This window comes from Ixodes scapularis, unplaced genomic scaffold, assembly GCF_016920785.2.
Source record: "Ixodes scapularis isolate PalLabHiFi unplaced genomic scaffold, ASM1692078v2 PGA_scaffold1__304_contigs__length_218370807, whole genome shotgun sequence".
In the NCBI taxonomy this organism is placed as follows: Eukaryota; Metazoa; Arthropoda; class Arachnida; order Ixodida; family Ixodidae; genus Ixodes; species Ixodes scapularis.
In genome coordinates, this window is record NW_024609846.1 from 81,142,807 (window position 1) to 81,155,441 (window position 12,635).

Genomic DNA, 12,635 nt, shown 5'->3' on the forward strand with positions numbered 1-12,635 from the left:
CAAGTGCGTATATAACCACGTTCCATACCACACATTCTTCTCTGACATGGATGAAAACGAACGAAAGGCTCGGCATGCTGTGGCTCAGTGTCTACGCAGACAAGCACCACCAGAGCTTTGCCCCAATCAACATCATTCACCACGTGGAGATGCGGTCATTTTTTTATCTTGTTACTTTTACTCGGGTATGTTTGTTCTTTGAAATATTGACACACAAGATGCCTCACCTATTTCTGCAATAAAATGTAGAGCATGACCCTTTGACAATCTGGTTTACGCAGTTCCGACACACTTCCTGGTTCATGCTGCGTGTGGGGACGCTTTAATAACTAAGCTCCTTTACAGGGTCTGTGATGCCTTGCTGCTGGCAGATGAAAAGGTGACCGGCCTGGATGGGTGAGCCCTTTTTTTGTTATTTTAATTCATTACATAATTTCCAACCAGAGATAAATAAAGATATCGCCAAGCTCTTGTGTCAAAAAAAAAGAAAAGGATATTTTGGTGGACAAACCATGCAGATGTTTGGCATCTATGTACACCACGACTGCAGCAGCCCGAAAACTAGGGCACTGCCCTTGCAGTCAGCACAACACTTGCCAGGAAAGATGAAACATATTGCAAAGAACTCGAAGAGGAACCTTTTGACCATTTGTATCCAGTGTCTCGTTACAATACTCTGCACCCTTATCATTGGCCATGGAATTCTTCTTGGCAAAGAAATGGGCAGGTGGCGGCAGCAATCCGAGACCAAATTGTGCTGCCCATCAACGATTGAAATGGGAAAACAATAGTATCCCATAAAAAAAAAAGAATGAGCAGCCTTTTGTGAATTTACAGTACAGTCGAAGCGACAGCTATGGCGCCTTACCGAACTCTAATGTATTCTTACGTGTCTTGCACCTTACATGGAGGAACCGTCGCCAATGCTTGCTCAGAGAGTGACACGCTCATTTATTTTATATACACAGAAGCTAACGGATGGGCACGAGACTCGGGTGGCGCAGTGCGACGTTGACGTGACTGCAGTCATCTAGTGGGCGCCGCGTGAGGATTGTATTTGCAGCTGTCCCCAACACGTGCGGTTTATTAGGCAGTGCATTGAAGCAACTGGCATGGCTCCACGGTACCGCGCTCGCTTCGCAATCGGCGAACCCGAGATTCAATTCGGAGGAAAGCGCTGCGGGTTTTGGGGGCTTCCCTACACCTGCAACAGCAACTGCATTGTTTCAAGTCGGGAGAAAAGCGCATATCGGCTATTGCCGTAAAATTATCTGGTTCCTCGGAGGGCTCAATTATCGTGAGCTTTGTTCTAAGGGGGGTAAAAGGCGAACGAGACGAAACTCCTGTCGCGCTTGCAGCCGTCCCCTGCGCCTGTGGCAGACAACGCACGAGGTTGGCCGGGATTGCCACAACGACAGCCCCTCGGCCGACGCTTGGCTGGAGGCGTTTGTGGCCCTGAGCGACTCCTGGGTCCAGCTGATGTTGCGCAGGAATGCCGGCGGCCACCCGCAGGTGGTGCAGGCGCAGATGCTCTGGGACGCCCTGGAGGCCCGCTCCCACCGGCCGGACGCTCTCTACCGGCACTTGGGGCGCCTGCCCTTCCTCCGGGGCACCCTGGACTCTCAGGTGAGCCACCTTGACCTCGGGCCTTTCCTTTTGTAGGCCCGCTGGAGCTGGCCTCGATGGCATGTTTTAGAGCGCAGCTCTTAGGGGCCCGTTCCCGGCTTGAGCGGCGTCGCCGTCGGCGTCGGCGTCGGCGTCGGCGTAACCGCAACCCTCGTAACCCTCGTGAGGGTTACGAGGGTTAATCTCATGAGGGTTACCCTCACGAGGATCACGAGGGCCACGAGGGTTACTTACCCTCGTAACCCTCACGAGGGTTACGAGGGTTAGTTACCCTCAAAAGGGTTACCTTCACGAGGGTTACCCTCACGAGGGTTACTTACCCTTGTAACCCTCACGAGGGTTACGAGGGTTACTAACCCTCGTGAGGGTAACCCTCGTGAAGGTAACCCTTTTGAGGGTTACGAGGGTTAGTAACCCTCGTGAGGGTAACCTTCACGAGGGCTACCCTCACGAGGGTCACGAGGGTTATGAGAGTTACCCTCACGAGGGTTACTTACCCTCGTAACCCTCACGAGGGTTACGAGGGTTAGTAACCCTCGTGAGGGTAACCTTCACGAGGGTTACCCTCACGAGGGTTATGAGAGTTACCCTTACGAGGGTCACGAGAGTTACCCTCACGAGGGTCACGAGGGTCACGAGAGTTGCCCTCACAAGGGTTACTAGGGTTACCCTCACGAGGGTCACGATGGTTACCCAGGTCAAGTGACCCCCCCTGGGGTCACGTGACCTGGGGATACCCCCGAGGTCACGTGACCCCCCGTTGACGTCATAGCCACTGATGACGTCATCAGTGACGTCACTGATGATGTCACCGGCATCCGCATCGTCATCGTCATCATCACTGATGACGTCATTAGTGACGTCACTGATGACGTCACCGGCATCCGCATCGTCATCATCATCACTGATGGCGTCATCAGTGACGCTACTGATGACGTCATCGGTATCGTCACGTGGCCCCAGGTCACGTGACCCCCGCGACGTCACGTGACGCCCCAAGGTCACGTGACTCCCACAAGGTCACGTGACCCCCCGCGCCCGAGGTCACTTGACCCACCCCCCAGTACCCTTCCCTCCTCCTCCTCAAGAGCTGCGCTCTAATTCGGCGTTACAGGGAGTTGTAAACGGCTTTCATTTTTTTTGCCACTCAGTTCAAATGCAGCAGCATAAAGATGCTTTACTGTTTTTTCTTGAATTAAAGCTGCACTACAAGCGCTTCTGACTTTATCATTTTAGGAGTCGGTACTGTCGCGGACTGATTTTTCGGACTAGGAGGGGACCCCAAAATGGTCCGACAAATCAAGCGATCCGAAAAATCAATCTCAGCCAAAATATCAAATTTGCACGCATATTCTGCTGCGTATTGGCCACTTTCCACTTGCTTGATGTCAAATTTAACTCTTCGTGCAACTTCCGCCTTATATTGTTCACTTTTCACTTTTTTGTTTATTTATTTACAAAAGCAAACCTGCAGCACTGAAAGTTCGGCATTATAGCTAGTACAGGCCATGGACGCTCAATAAAGAACTAAAAAACGGAACACTTGAATATACAGTAGACTTATTAATTCAAACTCCAGGAAGTCGCAGATTTTAGTTTGAATTATCAGAAGTTTGATTAATCGGGAATTCATCCAAATATGATACTAGACAACATTATGATTTGTTTCATGGATACCTACACATACAAAGCAGATTTTTGCCAGTTTCCTCTACATAGGCCTAATTATGAGCAAGTACAGGTATAACACATTGGTGAAAGAACTGTAATGTTGAGTTTATTCATCTGGCAAAAAATTTGTCGATTGTGGACTGTTTAATCATAGCACATGAGATCTCATTACAAAATTTTCAATACCAGCCAATGCAAGTAGCTCCTTACGGGACTCTTCCTTTGCAGACAGAAACTTCCGGAGCTGAGCGATGTGCTCAAAGGCCTCTGCGGCTGTGACAGTTGGTAGTGGGTCATCCCTTTCTTCATCGTCATCTTCACTCTCACTGCTGCACTGTGCTGGCATTACTTCCTGTACTATGTCCTCTAATGAGTCATCACGACAAACACACATCGTCGTCAAGACTAGCATATTCCGCCAGCTCGGCGTTCACATTATATTCTTAAAGTCAGAAAGCATGATGCCAGTGAGCTATTCCTCATCCTCGATGTCGTCTTGGTCATCATTGCTAGTCTTGAAGCACATAATGTGAACGCCATTTAACGCTAATGTATGCCCGCTTGAGCGCCGTTGAGTGCGCTTCTTTCAGAGCACCGGTGTACTGCAGAGAAGCAACACTTGCGAAAGCAAGCTTTGCGGGTATCGCTTCTCTGTGGTGCACCGGTGCTCGGAAAGAAGCGCACTCAACGGGGCCGCGAGAACAAAAAAGTTGAATGCGAAAACGCCGTTCGAATTAAGCGGCTTATAAGTACATTAAAAACATAACGGGACAACCAAAATTTTCAAATCTGTTTGAATTAACCGGAAGTATGAAATATCCGAGTTAGAATTATCACGATCCTACTGTACAGCCTCAGCTGTCAAGAAAGAGAATACATAAACAATAAAAATAAGTAACAGCATTAAAAATCTAGACCATTTCCTGAGGAAAATTGTCCCACGTCATCATTAATTAAAAAAGAGACTCGGGTAACAGGTTCCACTGAGCTATTGTGTGTGGAACAAATTAAAACTTCTTATAATTTGTACTACTGCAAATTCCCCTTATCTTTCTGGAATAATCCACACGATTTGAAATATAGTTAGATAACTCCATGTATTTGCTTCTATCGATACCTGTCGAATCGTTAAAAATTGTGAGTAGGAACCTCAATCGAAAATCTTTGTGTCTTAACAATAAAGTTTCCCAACCAAGTACATTTTTAATCTCTGTAACGCTATTGTTTCTACTATAACTTCCGGTTACAAATCTCGCTGCACGGTTTTGAAGTTTCTTTAACTTATGTGCACGGTATTTTTGGTGCGGATCCCACAAAACACATGCATACTCTAGTGTTGGTCTAACGAAACAGCAGTAGGCTGTCCCCCTTGATTTCTGTGGAGCACCGCGTAAATTTCTAATAAGAAAATTTAAAGTTTGGCTGGCCTTTCTAGCAAAAAAAAGTGTGCTTGACAAGGTAATTCCCAAATATTTAACATCAGTGTTATTTATGATGATCACTAAAATAACATGATAGGACAGGGTTAAGTTTCCTCCCAAAAACGACTTGCACACGCTTATCCACATTCAAGCCCAACTCCCAAATCCTGCACAAATCCGATACACTATCCAGATCCAACTGTAAAAAAGCCAAATCACTAACACTGTCAACCCTGCTTTACAGAGCACAATCGTCCGGAAACAGCTTTATGGACGATTTAACGGTCGATCATATGCCATTAATAAACACAAGAAATAAAAGAGCTCCCAGCACTGACCCTTGCAGCACGCAAGAATTCAGATTAACAAAGTCTGAGCTTGCACCATTTATAATGACACACTGCTCTCTCCCAGAGAGGTAATTTTCTATCCAGCGGTATAAGTTTCTATCAAAGCTAAGGGAGATCTGTTTGATCATGGTGCTGCGCTTTGTCGGCACCTTCGTTGGCACAAACAGCAAAGTGTAACTTGGTGCCATTTGGTACTATTGAGAGACAACGTTTCGTCCGCCAAGCTCGCTTAGAGGGCAACTCCGCTCAATTCCAAAAAATATAGGCTTATATGTGATTCAAATTCACAAAGCACTACTAAACAACTCTACGTCTTCGGATTGGCGAAATGTGGAATAGTATTTGTGTAATCCTAATTTAAAAATCAGCTGATACCGAAGCCGAAACTTCGGTTGCGTCAGGCAACATTGGTCTCGGGCCGTCAGAGTCATGGCCACGTCACGTCGAACCACGTGGTCTTGTGACGTTCGGGAGGGAGCGAGAAACAGGACACGCGACGCGGGCAGGTCTTTTTTTTTTTTTTCGATACCAGCAGGTCGCTTTGGCATGGCGTGGACGGTGATGGCCCGGGGGAGAGGGGGAAGGGGAGAAGACGAAAGAGGAGAAGGGGAGCGGAGAAACAGACCGATAAGCGCGCAGGGCAGCGCAAATTAGCGCATCCGTGTTACGGTGATCACGTGAACGCCCGGTCAGCCAACACTGGGAGGAGAAACTCATGACGTCATCGTTCAATTTCGCCCTGAGAAGCAAAAACAAACAAAACGTGAGAATGACGTATACATGCCTCTGACATAGTGGCTCAACGTTGGCCGCTCCAACTCCGTGGTATTGACTGCGCTGATGATTGCGCCTCGCGCCGCACGCTAGAGTTGGCAGATTTCGGCGACTTGGCTCGCTTGAGGGTTTGCTGGCCGGTTTATTAAATATATAAACGGAATTAGATCATAATATTTGACATGGGGTCTTCCTATATGATACTGAAGAGGGCTACATAGTTTTCTAAATATCGAAAATGAAGCGGAGTTGCCCTTTAAATACTAAGCCTATCGTCTAGAAACCTTTGCGCTCAATGACCACGAGAACGGCAGACGGCCACTTTTCTCGTGGTTGCACTCGAAAAACACGAACCACGACAAGAACTGGAAGAGCCATAAGAATGGGCAGACGGCAGCCATGTTAGCTATAGCGGAACTGGGAAAACCCGTCTATAGCTTTAAACCAGCTCGTTTATTGCGTATAGGACGTGGTATTGAGGCTAGAGGACAAAATCAAAACAACCAAAATAGTGGCGACTTGTGACTGTAAATAAAGGAAATCACACGAACCATGTCCGAAATATAGAGGAATAAGCTTTATGGCGACCAAAATTTCGGTCAATGTTATACATTAACTTTATGCTGTGAGTGACGGTTTGGCAAAAACGTCCGAATAATCGGGCGTGTCCGAAAAGTCGGTTGGCGACTCTAACTTGACCAGCAGGCTTTGTAGAATTGTTTGCGATTTATTCGCGCATATATCTCACTTCTGAAATAACTACAGGAATTCATAGGCTTGCCCAATGGAAGAATGTGGTTCATTTGCAGGAGAAAGTCCTTGACTGGCTGCTGAGCAGACTGCCAGCCCACCTGGCTCACTGTCCAAAGCGGCAGGAATTTGTCATAACGGTAAGCCCTTGGACAATGTGCAAACTCTGCTGAAGTATCATCTTCCTGGTATTATGCTGTAGAATAGGCGATTGATAGGATGACAAGAAATATATGCACAGTAGAACTTCAATGTGTTTCAGAGTACTGCAGTAAAAAAGAGAAGCAAGAAAAAAGGACTGCAGTAAACCACCGCTATCACGTTTGGAAACTATAGATTGAGACAGGAAGCAACTCTCGCACAATTTGTTAAACAAACTTTCACACCTTTGGGGGAACTACCATATTTAATCAAAATGAGGTTGTATTTTTATAGCGCAGCTTTTAGGCGCCTGTTTCCGGCTTGAGCGGCATCGCCGTCGGCGTAACCGTGAGGTCACGTGGCCCCACCCCCTGGTCACTTGACCCCCCCCCCCCCCCCCAGGTCATGTGACTTCCCAGGTCACGTGACCCCCCCCCGAGTCACGTGACTCCCCCAGGTCCGGGGGTCATGTGACCCCCGTGAGGGGAGGAGGAGAAAGGAGGGGAGCAGTGAGGATGAGCAGGGGGGACGAATCCGAATTTTCATTACTTCGAAAAATGATTTTAAAAGACTCTGATCTCTTGTCCCTCGGCCGGCTTCGAACCGGAGCCCTTTCCTTCAGGAGTAGCAGGCAGGATCACGAGGGAGGAGGAATATACCCTTTCCTCAGTATTCTTCCCTCCTCCTCCTCAAGAGCTCTACTCCAATTCGGCGTTACAGGGAGTTGTAAACTGCTTTATTTTTTAACTGCTACCTAAAATTAAGTACCTATATACAGTCATACCCAGATATATTGAATTCAAAGGGCATTGTACTAGTTCGATATATCGATTTGATATACAAAAATATGTTAACTTAAGCTCCACGACAAACAGGACCTTACTGAATAGAGGACCTAAGAGCCGCTAAATATAGCAGAGCGTAGCTCGCGTGCACCTGGCCACGACCTCTACACAGCACAAGCGACAAAACACGAAAATAATTTTAAAAAATAATAAAAGCAAGCCACATAAAAAAAAAAAAAAAAAAAAGATCTTCATTTATAGAACAAAGTTAGGCATGCAACAAAAAAGAAAGCTCACTAAATTCAGGCAGCAAAAAAAAAAAAAAAACAAGAAAAAAAAAACTGGCAAAGCAAAAATTGCAAAAGAAAAACATAAACAAAGATAAGGCATTCAAAGTGTGATTGCTCAACCATTGTTGTCGACACACTCAACTTGCTGGAGACATTTTTTTTTGCTTATTTTGGGGCTAAGGAGTCGTGCAGCGACAGCATTGTTCGGGGAAAGAGCGCACGCTACCCCTCCAACAGCGGGCACTCTTTGCCCCTAGGCCCACTCGTGCCCTTCCCCCTTGCTTTTGCCATCCTCCACCTTCTTTTTTTTTTTTTTAAGGTTGCCCTTGTCTTTTTTTTTCCCCCGCTGCGTATTCCCCGTGCTTGTATGCTGGCTTGGCGGCGTGCCAGCCACTCAACTAGAGCGATGTGCTCACCACCTGCACAATTGGGGCACAATGGGATTGCGGGAAAAGCGGCGGGCTTCGTTCGCTATATTGAGTGTCCCCCGCCATGGGGATTGGATACAAAAAACGATGCTCCCATACTATTACATGTGATTTTCAAGGGGATGTCTGGACTGTTTGATATAAACAATAATTCGAAATACCCGAGTGCGATATTGCCACGTGCGTCGGCGAGCGAGCGCATGCATGGAAAGTGGTTACCGTGCTTGACTGTCACGCGGAAGGTTTGGGAGCGATTGCAGTCAGCGGACTGTCCTTTTATTTATTCTTTCTACTGGGCGTTCCCGTAAGTTTGAGAACATTCTCGTCTGATCGAGTTCCGAATGTTCTACGCACCGAAAGTTCTACGCCGAATGTTCCAGAAAACCACGACGGTACTTTAGGGAGTTCCGCATGGCGAGTGCAGTCAGTCTCGCCCCAGCGTTCGACTCTGCCGTTATGCCGACTTCGACGCCCGCGACGCTCTGTTGTTGTCCTCTAGTTCTTTCTTGGTTTTGGGCACAAGTTCACCCCATTAAACGTTTCATTTTTCTCAGTTATTTTTTGTTTCGTCACCTCATCATTCGTGAAATTGCTCAGCATTATCGAAAAACACTAAATCAACAAATTGCAGAACGATAGAAGGCACGCGAAGCATTTTACGGCTTTCTGAAAAACTGCACAAAATCTATGTGTTTTTAAGTTTCGGTTTGCTATCGGAGCGCATCTCAGCCCCGGCGGCACCGCGCCCCGTGGAGAGGTAGTGCAACCAGCCTCTGCTGCGTCGCGCGATGACAGCGCAGCAGAGGCTGGTTGCACTATCTCCCCATGGGGCGCGGTGCCGCCGAGGCTGAGATGTGCTCCGATAGCAAACCGAAACTTAAAAACACGTAGATTTTGTGCAGTTTTTCAGAAAACCGCAAAAATGCTTCGCGTGCCTCCTATCGTTCTGCAATTTGTCGATTTAGTGTTTTTCGATAATGCTGAGCAATTTTCTAATTTACACCATGCCCTTAAATACAATATTAAGAAAAGTTAATTACGCAAAAATAATTAACTTAATTATGCCGGACTTTAATAATTTTCCTAAAAGGGCCCCTGGCCCAGGACCAAAACGTCACAAGCCTTTTTTTGTTGCGATGAGTAGTTTTCGCAGGAGCGATTTGGCCTGCGTTCTCTGAAACACCCTGTATATATATATATATATTAAGCCTTGCTGTCTCAGGTTATTCATAATTTTAATTTATCTCTTCACTTTGGATGGGCACCCTTATGGGATTTTACAGATTATTTTCACGGGTGGTGACCAATAAACAAAAAATAAACAGAAAGAAATAAACGTTTAATGTGGCGAACTTGTGCCAAAAATAAAAGGGTACAAAAGATAATGACGGAGCGTCGCGGGCGTCGAAGTCGGCGTAGCAGCAGAGTCGAACGCTGGAGCGAAACTGACTGCAGATCAGCACGCGGAGTCCCTTATGTACGCGCGTTGGGTTCTGGAACAATCGGCCTAGATTGTTCGGCGACTGGAACATTCGTAACTTGATCTGACGAGAATGTTCTCGAACTCACGAGAATGTTCTCGAACTCACGAGAACGCAATGAAAGAGCAAATAAAAGGGCATTCCACTGACTGGAATCGAACCCAGACTTTCTGCGCGACAGTCAAGCACGGTAACCACTCGGCCACGTGCGCAATCGCTCACCGACGAGCGTGGCAATATATATCTATACTGTAAAATCCCATAAGGGTGCCCATCCAAAATGAAGAGATAAATTAAAATTATGAAAAACCTGAGACAGCAAAGCTTTATCAAAAACTAATGATAAACACAGGGGCACCCACTACAAACCATGTGACGCGGTAATTGATACTGCAGATTGCGAACAGGGCAAGTTCGCGTTTCGAAACGCAATGACACACGGGAATGCGCCACCAACTCCTGTGTCACAGGAAAGGATACCGCAAATGCAGATGGAGCAAATTCGATTCGTGTTTTAAGGTGTGATAAACGCTCTGAAACCGGCTACAAACTTTAAACAGCCATGGGAACCAATATCGTGTGCAGATCGCAGACAAAAAAAGTGGGGAGTTGCTAGGAACTCGCTTGTCTCAGGAACCAACATTGTGCGAGCGCGGATCGCAGACAAAAACGCGGGAACCCACAGTTAACTCTCTTGTCACACGTACCAGTACTGCAGATCTCTCGGTTGATGTGGTTCCCGTCAGAATCGCGTGATGTCTGGTGGGAATTGTGGGGTGGCCGATGTTTGGGAATTTTTATGTTACGGGTGTTTAACCAGAAAAACATGTTGGGCGATCCCTCGGGAGGGAGCCCTTACAAGATTTTACGGTATAAACATATTATATACATGTATATATATATTGTCACGAATGACGAGGTGATGAAACATAGAATAACCGAGGAAACTAAAATGTTTAATGGGGCGAACTTGTGCCCACAACAAAAAAGGAATTAATTGGGGGTTGTGTACATATTTATACAGCGTGTAGTTGGTCAACAATTTCGAAGTTGCGACGAGTCACTCGCTGTTGATAAGCAATTTAGCCAGTGCAGTACAACCGCTAGCCTGGGGTTTTTAAAGTGCACCACGCAGTAGTGATGCACGACAGCACGTTGGTACGATGGATCGAAACGGGCAGGGGTTTTGCAGCGCGACCTTTTGCTCTACGTGCTCAGAGCTGGTGTGCACTAGCCCACTCAACCATTGATCCATTGATCCCCCTGACAAAAAGGGAACAGAAGATGACAACAAAGTGTCGCAGGCGTCTAAGTCGGCGAAATAGCAGGATCAAATGCTGGGGCGAGACTGACTGCAGCTTGCCACGGGGAGCACCTTTTTGTAGCCGTGTGGGTATCTGGAACATTCGGCCTTGAAGATTTGTATCAGACAAAATGCCAAGTAGAAAGAATAAATAAAAGAACATTCCGCTGCCTGGAGTCGAACCCAGATCTTCCGCGCGACAGCCAGGCACGGTAACCATTCGGCCACGTATGCGCTCACTCAGCGATGTGCGTGGCAATATATGTATAGTATATGTATATCTGCTACGAAAGTATGTCAACGAATAAGACTGAGCGAAATTCCCATAACCCATTAGCTAACCCAGACACTCCTCCACATCAGCCGCTGCTCCTTCTATGCCGGTGCGAAACGGTGAAGGTCAACATGCGCACCGTTGCAAAAAGGTGAAGCTCTACTTGCACGCCAGACCAAAGCCGGTCATCTCCGTAAGAGTCAGTCTTTAAAAACATCAAGAGCATTCTTGTCTTCTACAGGGAAGCCGCGCTTTTGCAAGTTCACAATGTAACGTGCACCACTAACATATACCTCCAATGAAAATTTTGATCTTATTACTTGCAGTTGTCAATTTTTCGGACTAGTTCTACAGGGATCCTTTCTATTTCAGCCACATGGCTGAAAGCAGTGGTTGCAGTGGACAGCCGTGTCCAACCCTGCTGGTCCTGTGGTTTCTGCTTCCCATGTCGTAGCAACCTTTTTCCTGCATTCACATGTAACCTTCCAATACTCGTTTTCATGCTCCAACCCGGACATCCGTCTGTGGTCAATCTACTTAGTAAATATTTGGATTGCACACGCAGCACTGGACATAATTTAATTTTGGTTTCAGTTAGGAGCAAAAGGACTGCATAGCACCATCTGTCTGGTTGTCTAATCACAGAGGCCGCTAACTGCCATCGGCCAAATGACAGTTGTCGGAGCCCACATAACCAGGCCATTAGCGTAGATAGTCGAGCATAGATCGACCCCTGTACTTGCTGATGAGGATAATGCTTATTCCAGTACGACTCAATATAATGATTTTAGGGCAAGTCCTCAGGGTGGAGAACATTTACGCAAAATTAAATAGACTTTCGTCATTTTATCTCGCGCCCTCTCGGCGACTGGTGGTCGCCGGAAAAATTCGCCTTGTCCAGGGTAGGTACCACCAATTCTGCATAGGTACCGTAATTTTAAAGAACTGGAATTCCTACGAACATTTATTTCGCAGCATCCTTAGTCACCCTCGGTGGAACTCCCCCACCGACAGCACCAACTAAGTCATCATCAGAGCTCCCAGCAATGACCACCCAGGCACCTCCGCATCAAGCTTCACCACTTTGCACCGGTGTACTCGGAGAAGCTACAGACTAGACATAGCATGTTGGTTAGCTCAGTAAGCTCTAAAATTTTGTTTATTATTATAGGTTGACTCAAAATTTTTAAAAATGGTGCCGGAAAGAAGAAAAATTTGACCTGTAGGTTTTCCTCATGCGGCCGTTGCTATCCCGGACGGCGGAACTTCCGACACGCAGGAAAGTGTTGCTTTGCCACCACCTGGAAAGTGCTCACGTCATAACTGCGACTGTCACCCATT

The 12,635-nt window shown here is 46.8% G+C and overlaps 1 protein-coding gene across 1 annotated transcript in view; it reads left to right on the plus strand.

Moving 5' to 3' along the window:
- Window positions 1-12,635, plus strand: part of LOC120847383 (deoxynucleoside triphosphate triphosphohydrolase SAMHD1) — a 37,488-nt gene that overhangs the window by 22,610 nt on the left and 2,243 nt on the right. The window contains exons 9-11 of the mRNA XM_040219122.2: window positions 346-396; window positions 1,359-1,626; window positions 6,652-6,732. Coding sequence (XP_040075056.1) covers window positions 346-396; window positions 1,359-1,626; window positions 6,652-6,732 — 400 coding nt within the window. The remainder of the gene's footprint in view (window positions 1-345; window positions 397-1,358; window positions 1,627-6,651; window positions 6,733-12,635) is intronic.